We start from the raw sequence: 17,502 nt of genomic DNA, 5'->3' as shown, positions 1-17,502 counted from the left end.
TCATGTGTATTTTGTTCACTTTGTTGTCAAGGAATGTAGTTTATTAACTTCATGGAAGACTTCAGTCAATATGTTTTTTACTAAACTGAATGTGTTTCTTTGAATAGTTTTATTCAGCAGAGTAATTGAAAACAGAGTCAGTACATCTTCCTAAAGTTAACAAAGGGAATAAACAACTTGATGGTTATTGTTAGTGATTTACTATGGAAGGTGCTATGCAAATTCTAAAATTGTTACTACGGTCAGAAACTATGTTTTTACTCTTACCGTTTATGGAAAATTTAATTTACATATCTAAATTTTCATGCTTAATATCAATTTCTATTCCACTGGCTCACTAACTACTGTTGTAGTTGAGTAAGAAAAGGGACTGAGGAGAGTAGCAATGGAGTAATATCGATAACCAGCATCATTAGCTGTGAACACCACCTGGAAAAAGAAGAAACAAACACAAGACAAATAAGAATTGATCTCTAGTTATAAACCTACACCTAGATGGAAACATTGTGATTGTTTAATTTGACCTCCCCAAAAAATTTGGAAATATCTTCTCTTGTGGTGATGTGGCCAGTGATCTGTCACACACATATCACTGGTCAAATGTCCTTTGTTAAAAGCATACATGCTACTTAAAGTATATTATTTATGATTTTATCACACATTTATTATCCAAATAATAATTCTTATTATTAAAATAGTAATTTATTTGTTGGTATTGATAAATGACTACAATATTAATCTTTTTTTTCCGTGAACACTCTGATTCTTTTTTTTTTTTTAAGCTACACTTTCAAGTATTTTATTAGTTTTTGTTGTTCTTATAAAGTCCTAAATGTTGAGGAACAGGAAACAGTGTTACAGCAACTATCTTTACTCCAAAATATGAAGCAATGCATTTCTTTAATCCTACTTGAGTATCTAGTAGGTACAGAAGTGCTGCATTTGGCCACGACTCAATAATGACCTTCCATAGGACAGTTATTTACAACAGCCCTTTTAGGATTTGCTCCATCAGCTCATGTCCCTTCAATTCCTCCCTATAGATTAGTAGATTATTTTTTATTGAGAGAGGAAAGATGATAGTCGGGAATATAGACATGAACATTCTCTTGAGGTATAATCAATTCTCTTGAACATTATGAATCTTGCATCTTATCTCTTGTTTCAGTTATCACAGAAAGCAAGATTGTCCAGTGTTAACCTTCATTGTCATCTAGAATAAGAATTGTCATCTCTTACCCATTTCAGGGAGGCCAAAGCAAAATTTAGCCCAGGTGCTTGCCACTTTTTCTCTAAGGAGATGAGGAATGGCAGCAGTTGCAAACTGTACAGCTGTGTTGGTGCTCACTGATCTGTCACAGTCCAGCAAACAACTAATACAGGACTGCTGTTGTTACTGAAAGTTCACATGAAGGATCTGATACTGTGAAGGGGAAGAACACAGTTCCCAATGAGTTCTAAACCCTGGAGCTGGCCTCAGCTGATACCTGGTTTGGACCACCATCATCTAACCAGTTTGTCTGTCCCATGCAAATTAAAAAAAAAACTTGTTATATTTCATTCTGTTGTGAATTGAGGATCCAGGTATCCAGAAAACAATTCACACACTTTCATTTATTTAGAAATCTAAATTATAAACTTTGTATGCACCTAAAGAAATATTAGATCCAAAAGGCAGAAAAATTATTTTCCCAGGAAACTTAATAGAGTAGTCTACCTGTTCTCTCAAGTCTAGTCTCAGAATCATAGGTAACTATAGCCAGAAGGATGGAAAACTTCATCAGTAATGCATCAAAGAGCTCATTGAGAGTTATGGGAAAGCTAGTAGGTAGATTCTGTCATGAGTGCATTGTCACAGTGCTTTGAGACTGTGGATTTGAAGTGTTAATACTAAAATATTTTAAAGTGAAAAGTAAGTTCAATATGTGAAATTATTAATTGAATCCCACATATCTAATATATCCTTTGCAACTAATGTACAGAGTAAAATGAATACTCGCATCAGCATATTGATGGAAGGGGTTCAAGCCCAGTTTCTTCCAGTAAGAGGCTGTATCAAGCTCGATCTTGTATGTCCCTGTTACAAATTGTTCTTTAGTTGTGAGCTCTCAGAGCTCTCCATTTTCATTGGTTTGTCTGTACAGTGGGAGAAGAATGCACTTTTATATTTTGGTTAAAAGCCCTATAAAAATGTAGTTCTTAACAATTGAACTCAAATGCATAGCTTAAGTAATGTGATGAATACCTCTACTGATCTGGAATGGTTTATGTCCATCTGTATTACGGATGCCTCACAGAGCTTATCTTGGCATTTACTACTCCCATGATCACCACAGTGGATGGCTGCCTGCCATGTCACTACTAGGCATGGTTTGGGGGTGAGCCAAATGTTGACATTATTGTTTGTGGGCTCTTGGCAGTCTTAGAGTTAATTAAATGAACTCACATGGAAAACTTCACCATTGCTGTAAGCAACGTGAAAGCTGTATGATGTGCTTAACTATGTAAGTAAATAGGGTCAACTCAACTTTTCCATAGCTTGCTTTCTTTTTTAAATATGTTGAGTTGTTTTATCAGTAGGAATATTTTTTACAGTCAGCTGTTTGAAATCTACTGTTTGAAGTGATTGTAGGTCAGCCAACAGTGTAGCCTTATGGAATTCCTTGGTATATGTACTAACTAGTTGGCTTTGCATCCTCAAAAAATAGATGCTTTCGTTTGACTTAAAGGTGTTATCAATGCTATCCAAGGGTATAGTACTGGCTTGAAACAATAGACTTTTGAACACAAACCAAAATATGGGGCTCTAGATACAATATTGCATACTGTCTCTCCAACACATCTCTTGGTTGAAACCTATTTTTGTGGAATAAGTTATATAAAATTAGGTATTTAATTGGGTAGGTTATTCACAAATAACTGCTGCTTGTATCTGCATTTAGTAGTCACAAACCACTATTTTGTGTTCCAGCTGCCAAATCCTTTTCTGAACATACTTTATATTCAACTTACATGCAGAGAAAAATAAAGATTAGAATGTTATTTATGTCTTTGTCCAGTACACTATTTAGGATTTGTGCTTTAATATCGCGTAGAACTATGAAGTCATTTGCATCTTGCAAGATACTGTCAGTTAGCAGGTTCTTTTGTTTGTTTGTTTGTGTTTTATTTATTTATTTATTTATTTTTATCCATTCAAATGTCTCTACTTTTCCTTTGTCATGCCTTGATTATTTTTAGATAACTGTTTCTCTAATAAGACTTCTCAGCTAAAACCAAACATACTTTTAATTAAGAAGAGCTATTTTAGAATCCCTTCCTAACCTTCCATTATTTATAAATTAATAAGACTGGAGAGGTTGATTTAGTATTATCACATCTTTCATATACCTCATCTTAAGGTTACTTTGTTCTTTGATTCAAACCCAAAGTGTGTTTTAAGGCTATGATCAACATCCAGTTGTTCAGCCCAGTATCCTAGTATCTCTATAGAAAGCCTCTAAGCTCAAATTTCAAGATATCTAATCTGAACACCCTCTTAATGGAAAATTACATACATTTCTAGTGACAGAGTATTTGTGAAGCTATCTTATTTGTGGAGCAGGAGGCAAATTGTTTAAGTAGGACAACATGAATACATCATTCTTTTTTAGTTTGGTTTGCTTATGCAGAAATGTGCAGCCTTCACTGTAGCTGTGTTTTTCAAGGACACATATGAAATCCCTGTTGCTTCTGCCAGTGCACTGCCCTACTACACCAAAGAGCCAGTTATGTACAATTTTTCATGGACTTTCTACAAATGCATCTGAGTCTGGAATCATGCTAGAGAAATTCCTGCAGTATACCAGCTTTAACTCTTATGAGCCCTATCTCCCCATCTCACTTTTAGATAGAATATAGTGTTAACAGAATCCTGGAAATAAGGTCTTGGGTGAGACTCTGCAAATATCTTGCAGAGAGAATTGTGGAAGAGAGATATTGCTTGTTTAATAGAGAAGGAATGTTAATTTTGCGTACCCCCTAATAATTGTTTTCAATTTCATATTATATACTTCTAAGAAAAAAATGCTTTTGAATTGTTAAAGTGTTAGTATATACTAAAAATTGATCAATTACCCCCCCCCAAAAAAAAAAAAAAGCTATCTATATTTTAAATTATGCAATGATATTTTTTAAAAGACATGGCAAGTTTAAATATCTGAGTTTTTTTTTTTTTCCTGTTAGATATAAATGCTTGTTTGTGGGAAAGATGGTAAGAAAGCTTTATATCATAAAGCTTCTCATTTTGGCTAATTCCTTTTCCTCGAAAAAAAAAAAAAAAGAGGCTATCAATTATGACATAGTATATGTTCTGAACAATTCCACATTTTCTTTTTAAAGCTGTAGTGTTGTAGAAAATGAAAATCCTTTTTGAAAGAAGAAAAACAGTCAGTAAAGGTGGAATTCTCAACCAGAGTCAGTTTCAAACAAACTAGAGTCCGCCTGACTCCTCTGGTAATAATGCAGCAGTTCATTGGTGGGTATTAAAACGAATAATGACCTTTTGTAATGAATTAACATTATAAAGCTATTTTGGTAGTTGAAACTGTAGTAAAGTTAAAAGACAACCTGCAGCAAGTAAAATGCTGTTCATTCAGTAGTGTATCTTTTCTCTGACTAAAAAAGACATTCATTAGAGAACGTGAAGTTTTTTCAACTCTGGCTTTCCCATTACCTTTCTCTTCTCCCACTCATTACTTTGGTATGACTTACTTTGAATTTAACAGTTCCCAAGATCCATCTGCAGCTGCTTTATATAATTTAACTGGAACATTTGGTGCTGGACTTCCTCGGACTGAATCCAGAATTTTTACAACAAGAGGATGCATGGAATCAGAAGAGTCCTTCAGGTAGGAAGGGAGGATTTTTATGTTGTAAGAAAGGTAAGTCATTGGTCATAATAAAGCAGTAAGGGACCTTATTCTTTAGCTTTACTGAATATACCATCTCCTCAACAAGATCACTGTGCACTGCAGAAATATAGCCTGAAGGTTTCAGGGGGGCTAGAGTCAATGGAACCATGGAGGAAGATGTCAGGAGTTGTAGGGAGGAGAGTAGTCATGTATGCTGTAGAGACACTGCAGCTGTGTGTGAGAATGCCTTTTTGTTTTCCCTTTGGGATGGCTCGTCTACACATCATCTACAGCATAAATTTTTAACTAAGTTGTGACCTAAACAGAAAATAATTAAATTAACAGAAGTACTAGAAATTTTTAAAAATCTTATAACTCTTCCTTCATATTTTGGGGTGGCAGTTTGAGCAAAGCCTTCTAAATTTGAGGGCTTCTGATGTAGTCTTCTTGCCTAAAGTTATCTTAATTCTTCTGTGAACTTGGTAAGCACCACATACTGAGTCTTTCCTAACACCATTTTAGATAAGATTTATTATCCCCTGACATCTATGCACGGGAAGAAGAGAAAAACCTTTCTTCAAACATGGGATGGCTGTAGTTTCCCTCCGCACACATTCATTACAAATGGTGTTCATGCCTTGATGTTTTACGTACTCAAAGGTAGAGTTGAATTAAGGCTTTGACTTTCCATTGCCTAATTCTTCAGATGAAAAGTGAGAAAATAGAGCTACGTGGAAGGTGCTAATCAGGGATGAGGTCAAAATAGCAATAATTTAACTCCATTTAATCATTGCAAAATGGATTGTGATGTAGATGGTGAAATTTGCAAGTTCTCTCATACATCCCCTCGTACAGTCTGTGATGTATCAGATATCCCATGGGCCAATAACCCTGCCCTGTTTCAGACAAATATATCAGCATGTATCTATACCATCCATGTGCTCTGAATCTTCAGGCTCACTTTCTAGAATGCACATGCTCCTTGCTACCATTTCTTTTGAGGTAATGGTGATGGGGTATGTAATGCCACCAGCTATTTTCCTGGCTTTTTCACCCTGTGAACTCAATGGAAGTCCTGTTTTTTTCACAAGGTTGGTCAGATATTCACTTTCCCAAAGATCAGAGATTGAGAGGAAGAATGAGTAGGAGGAGAGAGAGACAAGTCCATTCTAGGAGATTTATAGGCTGAAGAAGTCTGGATCTCTAGCTTGCTTTGTTGGAGTAAATGAGTCCTCTGTAAGTGGAGAGAGGAGAAATTGGATCCTGGCTTTGTCTCTGTTCATTGCTTGCATTAATGAGTTCATGGGAGCAGTAAGGGGGAAGACTAGAAAAGACATCACTCCAGCATGGATCTACTCAGCTAATGCAGCTAAAACCAACATGGGAGGAAGTGCTGGGGACCATAAGGAATACTAGGACTACAGGACCTTGCCAGAACTGCCTTGAAATTCCTCACGACCTCATTCATTGTGTTATAAGGGCTTTAGTTGCTTTTTGAGTGGTCCAAGGCTTTTGTGTAGTGACTATGGTATTTTTTTCCGTTTTCTTCTCTAGCACCCTTTTTCATGTAGTTGGTGAATCTGATAGCAAGTGTTGCTACTCTAACCAGAAAACTCTCAGTTATCACTACAGAAGGAGAAAGAAGGACCAGAAAAAGAGCAGTAGGAGAGAACTACAGTCAATACTTACCACAAAATCAAAATAATTGCAATAAAATGGAATATTCTATTTTTCACTTACACAAATTGTATTAAAGAAAAAAAAAAAAAAAAGCTGGGACTACATCAATATGAAGGGCTTCAATCCTAAGACACTTACCCGTGGCGCAGCTTCAGACGAAAATACCAGGCCAGCTAAGAAAATAAGAAATACAGAGTGAAAAGCCATTTTGCTTATCACTAGGAAGTCTCAGTGTCAGCAAGTACAAACTGACAGGGTCTGTGATTTTTATATCAAGGCCTCTAAACTGAAGTTACTTATCAAAAAAACAACGTATGACTTTTAACATGCTGCTGATTCTTACTATTTACTTAGTAAATATTGAGAAAATAAGTAACCCATACAAACATGAACCTTGTCTGTGAAAATAAGTCTATTCTATCATTGCTTGTAGTAAATATAGTAAATGTTACCTACCTTCAGTGATCTGTTTTCTTGGAAAAAAAGGTCTATTCTGTTTTGTTTTTCTTTTTGTTGAGTAATAGTGCCTTATAGTTGTCATATACTTAAGAGATATAGAAATTCCTTGTCAACTTGGCAATTTCAGTTTCTATGAGAATCTCACTGTGGTTACAGTGGGGCATAATTGACTCATCCATGTTTATCTGTTAAGGGATTTCTCCCTGTGGTAAGTGTATAATGTGTGAACTATCTAGTTTTCTTATGTATTCCCCTGGAGGGAAAATACCATCTTTGGTTTCCAGCATGTTAATTAGGTACCTACATACCCATTTCTGAAAGTACAGCTAAATAGCATTTTAAATCCTGTCACTTTAGTTGTTCCTTAGATTCAGTACAACTTCGGGACTTTACCTTTACAGCCGCAAGTCAGCCCCCACCAGAAGCCTCTATTTCATTTTTGGAAAATGTTATTTCCTTAAATGAAACTCTTTCTGATCTTTGGCTAGGCCCATGCAAATACACTCTTACTATATTTACCCTGTCCTCAAGTGGATGACTACATGCAGAGTAGGGATGTTAGCCTCTTCTTTCTTTTTCCTTTTTCTTTTTTTTCTTTTTTCCTTGTTATTGTTTTTATTTTTTATTATTATTTTTTATTTTTATGACAACACATGACTTTAGGAACATATTTACATTCTAATTAAATGGCTAGGCATAGCCTTCTGCAAATCAAACCTACTGATTTTCAAGCTTTAGGAATAGCAGGTTCACATGAAATGGCATGCATGCTTCAACATGGGTGCTATTTTGAAACTATCTGCACTGTTTACTAGAATTGTGTAACTTTGTTGGAGTCCAGAAATCAGGGAGAAAATTAATTAAATAGCTTGTGAATTCTCTTGGTATGCAGTCATCCCAGTAGGCTCTCAGTGTAGAGATCAGCTTCAAGGTCAGTGCAGATGAGTACTGATAGTTTCTGAATGGCATGAGTTCAGTAATGACCTCTGTCATTTCCATAATCCCATTAAACAATAATTCCTCTGCTTCAGGATATTTTTAAATACAATAGGCCATAAGTCTACAGAAATCACTGCTAAAGCCCTCACACTCTTGTGCCCATTTATCAACAATGTTATTTGAATCACAGTTACTCTAAAGTTTGCCTTGTTCTGCTTCTAAAATTTTGAAGAGCATATTCAGGTGATGGCTAGAGATTTGACTTATTAGAGATTTAATTGGAATGCACCTGAATATGGTAGCCAGCTTGGCTAAAGATCAGAGTTGTTAAAAATGGTGGTAATTGAAATTACTTCAGAACTTCCTAGATTCAGTGAGTAGCAACTCTTCCTCTTGAAATCAACAAAGTATGCCTTAAAGTTTCAAGTAAAGCTACATAGATTTCATCCAGCTCTCTACATCTATATATTTTAACAATCTTTCTACATCGTTTGCTGCTAGATATTCAGAATTTCTCGTGTTTACCCTGTGACCTAGTTGATTGTGGGACTGTCTCTTCTGTGTGTAAACTGTGAATAGCATAGATGATTTTATTATTTTGAGTACATTTGGTCTTTTTTTTTTTTGAAGTAGCAGAACTCTAACTTTCTTATTCTAATCCAGTTCATTTGGTGAGATTTTGTTTAAGGTACTGGAGGAAGATAACAGAACCAAATCAAGTGTTAGTTTACTTCCATATGCCACACACAGTTTCCAGATGCCCTTTGCACTTGAACACAAATTACAGCACTTTATAACACAATAAAACTTCACCAACAGAGTAGAAATTGTTTTAAAGAAGTAACATTTTATTGACTTGTTTGAATTTTTGCCAGGTTACAAAATGAAAAAAAAAAAAAAAAAAAAAAAAAACACAAACACGAAAACTAATATAGCAAAAAGATATGCATTAGCAATAGAAAAACCCTTCCTCCTAAAAGCCTACAATAGTCCTAGCAGAGGAAGGTGTTTGTGTAATGACAGTACATGTTTATTCCTGGGGATCACTGACAACAGCAGTGGTTGAATAAGAGAAAGGACTGAGGAGAGCGGCAATGGTATAATGGCGGTGACCAGAATCATTAGCAGTGAACACCACCTGGAAAAGAGAAAACTTGTGATCACGATGAACAGCACACGTTCAAAACTACCTTAATGTTTAAAATCAGGAAGCATGCTCTAGTTCCTGTGTAGACTATTCTGATAGTTCTTTTCAGTCAATGGTCAAACTCCTTTGCAAAGGGTAATGCTCCCCATTAATTTATTATACCTGCTGAAGACAGAGAAATTAGTGTGATTTGGACCAATGTCCACAAAAGCCTCACCTGTGGTGACGTGCGGTGACGACACTGAACACCTGAGTCAGGCATGCCTATTTCTAGTCTGTGATGTGGAGTGGGAGGAGGAGAGGGAGGTATCTCAAACAACCAATAAGAAAGACAGAGAGGTGAAATCCTCTGTTAACTTCAATACAACATCTGTGTGAGGTGTCCTAGCTCTAAGCAAGGCAGGCAGTTGGAGCCCAAAGCCGCTTTCAATACTTTGGTGCCTCAGTGCTGTTTTTAACACAGCTGATGATGAGTCAGTTCTTAATGGGAGAGCTGAATTACTAGACTTGCAAGAAAAGGAAAAAACCCTTGTTCTAAAAGAATTCACATTTGCTGCTCTCCAAATCAGTTCTTGGAAGGTGAGACGCAGCTCCCAGGAAAAGTGCCTTCAATCGAGCCCCTTTCTATGGCTCTCTTTAGTCTAATACTTGAACTGTTTTCTGAACTGTCAGGACTAGAGAGTTCCATCCTCCACCCTAGTCTTGCCAAAGTCTAAGCTGCCAAGACATGAGAACTGTAGGCTAGAATTACCTTGTACACAGACGGTCACTGAACTTTGCCCACTTCCTAGGGTAATGGGGTGACTTGTAGACCATTGCGTCAAAGGAAGGCATCCTAACAGCCTAGCTGGAACAGTCTCAACTATGTGCTTTTAAACACCTTTTGAGGTGAAATTCTTAGGTTCCAGCATTTTTCAGACATCCAAATGGTTAGGGAATATTTATGAGGGTTGTCTATTTGGCCTAAATCACTCAAGTTGCACCTCAGGCTTTTATGGATCTGGACCTTAGTCATTTGTTTTAGTCTTCCACAGGTCTCCATAAATTAACAATTTAAAATGTTCTACAGAATAATTCCATAGTCATTCCAGACCACTGAACAGAATGTTTAGAGAAACTTAAGTTAAATGGCAGTGTAAGCCTCAAGAATGTAAACAAAATTTTTGGAAGTACTAAGTAAATGTCATAGAAAAGAGCACACTATAAATCAATGTTGGACGGAAAGCAAAGAGGAGCATGTGACATGAAAAAAACCCTGACTATGGAATTTGGGTATCGATGAAACAGCCTGTTTTTATTTTCCCACTATGGTTATTTCTTTATCTTTTTATGCTTCTTTTTTTCTTTTATCTATTTTTTTTTTCTATTGTATATATCAGTACTGAGCATCATAAAAAATGCACACCAAAAAGAACATTTTTTTTTTCCTGTGATTACCGATCATACAAGAATTCAGGTGACTGGCATGAAGGATATCCCCCTGACTAAATAAGAGCTAATGTTCTATAAAATTAAGGCTTCCAAATCTGTATATTCCTTCAGCAACTTAAATTAAAGGAGACTATGTTCTTTTTGTGTGTTTTTGTTTTGGTTTGTTTGTTTAGTTTTAAAATGCTGCATGGTTTTGAATAACGTAGCTCTTTTCGGACAAAAGTCTCTACTAAACTAAATGGGCACAGCTCCTCTTTGAAGAGCTGTGCCAATTTGTACTTGCAGGGAATTTGGCTACTTCCTCTGGCTTAGCTGACTGTTTACTGTCTTTATTTGCACAATGTTAGGTGGCAGTGAACCATTTTATTGCATTTTCAGTATCAAAGAACTACATTTATTCTGTCCAGCTCATGCTGCTGCATGGTATATAGGTTATTAGGTATATTTGCAAATACTTACATCAGCATATTCATGGAATGGGGAAAGGCCAAGTCCTTTCCAGTAAGAGCTGGTGTCAAACTCAACCCTGTATGTTCCTTCTACAAACTGTTCTTCTGTTGTGAGCTCATGGATCTCACCATACTCTGTGGTTTTCCTGTAATGATAAAATACGTACATAAATATTTTATACTGTCATTTAAATGTTAAACGGAAACAGTCAATATGGAGTGTTAAATAACACAGGTGCTGTATAGCCAAATTCAACATTGAATGATTCCTAATAATCTGAAATAATTCTCTCCTGTGTAGTGTATGCTTCCATATTGCAGAACCTGTCTCTGCTACCAGCTTATCCACGTACATCACAAATTAAAGCTGACTGGCTTTCTTTGGTCATTTTTGTTGCTATGGCAGGTATTATAGTTAAGACCCCTGTTTTAATATCATGTTAAACTTGTACCAAGTGCCCTCTGGAACCAAATGTTAGTGGCCTAGGAAAAGGATTGTCATGATGAAAGGCAAGATGCCAATTCTCAAATTATAATTAGAGAAAAGAGATTTTAGTGGCAAATGATTTTATTCAGTAGTTATTAGCACTGAGACTATAGGTTTTACATCTAAACACTGAAGTGTTTTTATATAACCCTGAATGGTAGTGTCTTGGAACAGCAATTTAGCCTCACAAGATTTTATTAATTCAAATTGCCATGTCTTGGTCAAAGAGCAGGGTCCTCTTCCACTGGGTGCCATGTAAATGAGCAATAGGAATTGCCGGCTCAGAGAGATTATATATTCAGCTTGTAACAAAATGCTGGGTGAATGGAATCCAGAAGCAAGGAGGAAATATAGCTGGCATTGCACCCTATTAGTCTGAAAAAGACCAAGCTTTGTTTGACAACTGTTTAAATATTTACATATTTGGCTCCTAACTCCTTTATATGCCCTTTCCCTCACTGTTTTATTTTATTTTTATTTCAATCTTTTTATCTGATTTTATTTTTTTCTACTGAAAATATTTATATAGCATTTCATAACCATTTGATGTATCTGAAGGAAAAATAATGAAAACTTTGACTTCAAGAACTAGTAGGACTTGCCCAGCCTATGAGAAGGATAGCTGCCTATGCAGAAAATAGAAAAGCATGAGGAGAAATAGAGGGAGGAGAGAATGCAATGATCTACTGCTTCTTATCAGAGAAAGAATCAACTGTGCTATTACAGCTTTTCTTTTCCAGCCTCCTCCTACTACTCCATCTTGCTTGTCTTCTTTGGTTAACGATAGTGAATGACAAAAGTCTGAATGATGATCTTTTGCTTAAATTAAGAAGTTACAAAATTAAAAAATGCTGTGGTAGTGTTCAGATTTTCTTACATTTCAACTCTAGCACTTTGAAGACTAACAAAAGTCTCACAGGTCTAGTACAGGTGAAATCAGCTATATCCAGTTATTCTTTCCATACCTGTAGAGAATCCAAGCCATGATTGAAACATGTCTCACAGGCAGTCTTTGAAGAAGCGTTAGTATTTCCTCGTTTAACCTATCTTGCCTTTAGAAAAGGCAATAGGCAAAAGGCTGAAGATCTCATTGACAAGTGCTCATGTGTCCTTGAAAACGTGAGGCAATTGCTGAGATTCTGCAGAACTGTTCAGGCTGCAAGTTAGCAATTCACATATATCTGCTTAGAAGCTAGATGGTTTTGACACAATCCATTTAAAAGGAAAAAATGGTGTGTGACCCAAAATCTTTGTTCACATAAAGAAATTTTAGTTTAAGAAAGATGTGGATGCAGCTTGAATGGTGCTTTCTGTAATTAGCTGATCCAGAGTTGCAGATGTTAACCATCCAGAACAGCTGGGAAACTGGAAACAAGGGTTCACTTGAAGCCTTCTGTTCACCACCAAGAGTTAATGGCACTTTCTCCACTTTAGCTATTAAGTGATAGCCATTCAGTGTTAGTGGTTTGCTCATAAGCAAACCCTTAAGTACCACTGTTGTGGTGACATCCAACAGGACAGTGTGTGATTCATATTCTGGATAGAATTAGCACAAGGCAGAGGATTTCCTGCATTCAGCCCTGGTAGCAAAATGGTACAAGTGATTCTTTCTGAGCAGTACTTGTATTTCTGTATGAGCACTTGTATTTCTATCAAATGTGCTGTGACTTTTTATTTTTCTTTGATGATGATTCACACCCAAGGTCACAATGTTTAGTGAATACAACTCTTGAACTACGAGGCCTAGATTTCCAAAAACATGTGAGCAGTGAGAAGGTCAAAGCTAGTCATGGGAAGAGCTCATAGAGAACCCATATCATGGGCTTCCTAGCCCTAGGGCCTTCCTCAGAGTGCATCTCAGCTGTAGTTAAGCTTTCCTTGCATACTTTTGGCCAGATTTATTTTGAAATAAGCCTCTTAATAAAATCAGCTGTTATTATGCTAACTTCTTCTCTGCCTTTTAAATATTAATATTTGAAATTCTACAGTTACAAGGTGTGTTTGCTAAGTTCCCTAAAATGTGTTAGCAAGGTTAAACAACAACTACCATCTAACTAAACTAAAACAGCCAAACAAAACGAAAAGCTTTTATAGACATCTGTACAAAATGACACGTTTACAGTACATAGCAGAGGCATATGGAAATTCAAAATATTAACATGCTGGGTGTAGCTACAGATTGTGTTCCTTGATTGCATTCAGATTTTCAACAGATTTATCACGGATAAACTCTGGTTTTCCCAAAGGAAGAAAATTGCAATCATGTGTGAAAAACTATTTTAAACAAGTGTGCTCAATCTAAGTCAGTGTTGTCACTGAAGGCAGCCTTGGTTAAGATGCAAGCCAAAGGAAAGGTCATAATCTTTACCTGCAGTAAAAATGGTGGTTTAATGCTCCCCCAGCAAAATACTTCTCCTTTGCCTAAGGCTATTTTCCTCATTTATTTATTCAAATAATTTAAATAAATGATTTTCTCAGACTTTCTCTGTGGTATAAAGTGTCAAAAGAACTTGGCTAAGAAGAACCACAAGATTTGTTTCCTTGGGCTTGTTAAGAGCAGTGTTTCTGCTGAACAAGAACAAGAAAACACTAGTATGCTCAAAAGATGACATTAAACACTTATGTTATATTTATCTTATTCCACTGTAAGTTGTACTTTATATTACACATTCAAGACCAATTGATGAAACATTTAAAATAACGTGGATTTCCTGATCATGGCACAAATACTTGTTAACAACAAGACATTACCATTGTCTCCACTTCTCTTGAAAGCAGCCTGTCAATTTTTAAAGAGGTACTTTGTTGCTTGAAGGATGTAAATCCATTCCAAGAGTCATTTTTTTCCTAGATTGACACTCACCCTTTGGGAGTGGAGGTGTCTGTTTTTATCTCTTAACCTCCTTGTTCCTTTTCAATGGGGAAAGGTTTTGTTTTTCGTTTGTTTGTTTTGAGTTTTATAAAAAGAAACCCTTCAGATAAAGAAAGGTATGTCTCTGCTTGTAGTGTTCTCCTCTTTTTCTCCCTACAGCTTTTATATAAATCATGCTATAAAAATTCGAGTAAAAGACAGTTGGATGCTGTAGTAGTTCCTGTCCATGCTTATGCTTGTTGTTCTGTACTTGAATATCCTCCTGCTGCTAGAGATTTCTCTTAGTTAAAAATCTGAATCAGTGAGTTGTTACAATGAAACTTAAATGCCTGAATACCTCACCTATTTACATTTTAGAAAACTGTATCCCTCTGTTCCACATATTTTTCCTGCAGGCTGAAGATAATAGTATTTGCCTACTTCTCAGTGATGTTCTGAGGATGCTTTGTAAGTGTTAAGCTGTCATAATAGCAAAAGCCACACAAATCTGTAGATATGACAACAAAAAAATACTGTGGCCATGATTCTGTGTTATGTTACAGTGGGACTTTTAAAATCCTTCATGTTAAGGAGTTTCATAAAACAAGCAAGTTTATTGCACAGAAGAGAACTAATACACTTGTTATTTGTATGTGCACACATAGAGCTTACAGGAAGGATTTTGTATGTGACTGTTGAAAATAAAGATCTATATCCATTTCATATGAAGATAATAGGTTAGTCTGGATTGCCTACAAAATTCTGGCAAATAGGCTTTATTTTTTTTTTCCTTTTATAGAAAGGACAGGTATTATTGGAGTTAGGAGAAAAACAATATATATTTATTAAACCTACTTAGACAAGTAGGTTTAGTAGGTAAGGCAAAAATCATTTTTTTTTTTTAATTAATATGTGTTTCATTTTAAGTAGCAGGTATGTTCCACTTGAATCTGATGGATTCTAGAACAAAAGCCATGTGCTGTTATAGTGTGGTTATAGTGTGTATAATGCTGGTTATAGTGTGACATGTGAAAGACAAAAAGGTTTTTTTTTTTTTTTCCATCAGAGCTCCATTCCCTTTATTTCTCATTTGTTTGCCCAAGGCGCCTTGAAAATGTCTCAGTAAGACCACATAACTTACCCAGTGGCAAAGTCCTGCCAGCTTCCATCTGCAGCCTTTTTAAAGACTTTAACAGCTACGTTAGCTGCAGGACTTCCTCTGACTGCATCCAGCACTTTCACCATGAGAGGGCATTTGGAATCAACAGAGCCATGGGAGACCTTGGGGAAAGCAGGAGAGGTTATACAGGAGCTGTTCACTAGCCCTGCAAAAGCTTTCCTTCAAAGAGAAGATTGCAGAATTAACATTGGCTTAAAAGCAAGTCCTTTGCAAAATGGTATTCAAAGCTAGTTCACAAACATTAATGGCTTACAGCAGAATCTTTGATCTTTATACAGATCACTTTATTTTACATACATACGTATACACAGTTTGACAAATATTTAGAGTTGCATGTGTCCCTGGGAAGATGTTATAAAATACACCTTTTTAGTGAGATCAAAAATAAGAAAATAGTAAATTATTTTAATCGGGAATGTTAGCCTGGGCAACCAACAAAGAAATACCTACAACATCACTAGGGGTGAAAGAATGAAAGAATATTGTTTTTTGTTGTTGTTGTTGTTGTTATTTTTTATTTATTTATTTTATTTTTTTTCCCCTTTTAGTGCTTTAGAGAAGCACTTGTTTGGTGAAAGAAGCAAAGCTCTCTCTATATTGAAGGTATGCGATGTGAGTCACAAACTGACAGAAACAGAGAAAAATAAAAGGTCACATCTATATCCCATACCCTTTCATAGTGTCCTGAAATAGATGGGTAAATGGTGAAAGAAGAATTTAAAGAATTATGATGAAGATACATCAAAAAATGGTAGTAAAATAACATTTTAGGGAAGTCTAATAGTTTCAGCATTTCATGGTTGAGGAAGATGCTAGTTGTCTAGAAAATATAGATTGTCATTCCTGTAATGATTGAGGTTGAATAAAAAAAAAGACTCACCAGTGGTGCAGCTTCAGCAAGAAATACCAGTCCAGCAAAGAAAACAAAAAGAGCAGAGTGAAAGGCCATTCTGCTTGCTGTTAGTGAGTCCTGGTGCCAACAGCTAGGAGCTGATGAGATTTGGGATTTTATACCCAATCCTACAACAAAACAGGCTGCTTATTGGGTGCCCATATGACTCCAAATCTGCTGATTCTGATTATTTGCTTAGTAAACAGTCCAATCCTAGAGTCGGTCCATGAATAGCACAGCCATTGCAGTCAATGGAAGGCGGGATCACTAGAGTAAAGAGAATAAGTAATGGACACAAACATGACCCTTGCCTGGGGAGATTAGACTCGTAGAAAGCCCTCCACAGAGTAATGTAAACGACCTTTCTTTGCCCAGAATTCCAACCAGTTCTAGATCTTCATTCCCTTGGCCTCAGGTTGTGCATGATAATGCCCCAATGTTTTCTCTACATGTGCTCCATGTTTCATCTTGATGGACTTAATGCTCTCTGAAGACTAATTCCCAAATATAGAGGTGGACTCCATATAAGTGATGGAGTTCGTTCATTTTCTGTCTGAGGCAGCACTAATGGTCCATGCTTAGAGACAGATTCCCATGTCTGCAGCTGCTTTTTTAAGAAGAGCAATGTTTCTTTTTGAAACCTAATTTAGATAGGATCTGACAACATGCTGACCCTCACCAGAAGTTCCCAAGACCTCCCAAGAAGTTCCCAAGACCAAGGCATTCATCATGCCTAACTTCCAGCTAGACACTGAGTCTTCCTCTTAGTCACTGGAAAGACACCTAGTAAGTTCTGTCCCCTTGGGAAGGCAGAGGTCTAAGAGAAGTGAAATGAGTCCTCTCTTGCTCTATGGACACCAGCAGAAGCCAAATCAACAGATTGGTAGCTTAAGATAAGATCTGGCTAACAGTCTTGTTGTCAAACTCTTATCATCCTGGTAGAGTTATTGTTATGCTCTGAAATGTACATTTACATATAAGTAATATCAGGGGTGAATCCAGCCCTAACCTAAGTTGGAAGGGAGAAGATGTCTCTTGGAGGAGTGGCATGTTATAGCTGGGTTTCTCCAGCTGCATCACATAAAAATTGTACTG

General features: G+C 36.4%; 2 protein-coding genes across 2 annotated transcripts; both read right to left on the bottom strand.

Moving 5' to 3' along the window:
• Positions 1–202: 202 nt before the first annotated feature.
• Positions 203–6,936, bottom strand: LOC121066605 (transthyretin-like). Its single transcript, XM_040550289.1, is given in 4 exon segments — positions 203–429; positions 2,001–2,136; positions 4,753–4,883; positions 6,711–6,936. Coding segments are annotated over 4 exon segments (444 nt in total). The 5' UTR covers positions 6,780–6,936; the 3' UTR covers positions 203–321.
• Positions 6,937–8,825: 1,889 nt separating this feature from the next.
• TTR (transthyretin) lies at positions 8,826–16,493 on the bottom strand. Its single transcript, XM_040548692.1, has 4 exons — positions 16,396–16,493; positions 15,477–15,616; positions 11,008–11,143; positions 8,826–9,108 (listed from the first exon to the last, which is right to left on the bottom strand). Exons 1-4 carry the CDS (start codon positions 16,462–16,464, stop codon positions 9,001–9,003), a joined length of 453 nt encoding a protein of 150 aa, XP_040404626.1. The 5' UTR covers positions 16,465–16,493; the 3' UTR covers positions 8,826–9,000.
• Between the last annotated feature and the right edge of the window lie 1,009 nt (positions 16,494–17,502).

Source organism: Cygnus olor, chromosome 2 (genome assembly GCF_009769625.2).
Source record: "Cygnus olor isolate bCygOlo1 chromosome 2, bCygOlo1.pri.v2, whole genome shotgun sequence".
Taxonomy (NCBI): Eukaryota; Metazoa; Chordata; class Aves; order Anseriformes; family Anatidae; genus Cygnus; species Cygnus olor.
This window is presented reverse-complemented; position numbering and strand designations above follow the sequence as displayed.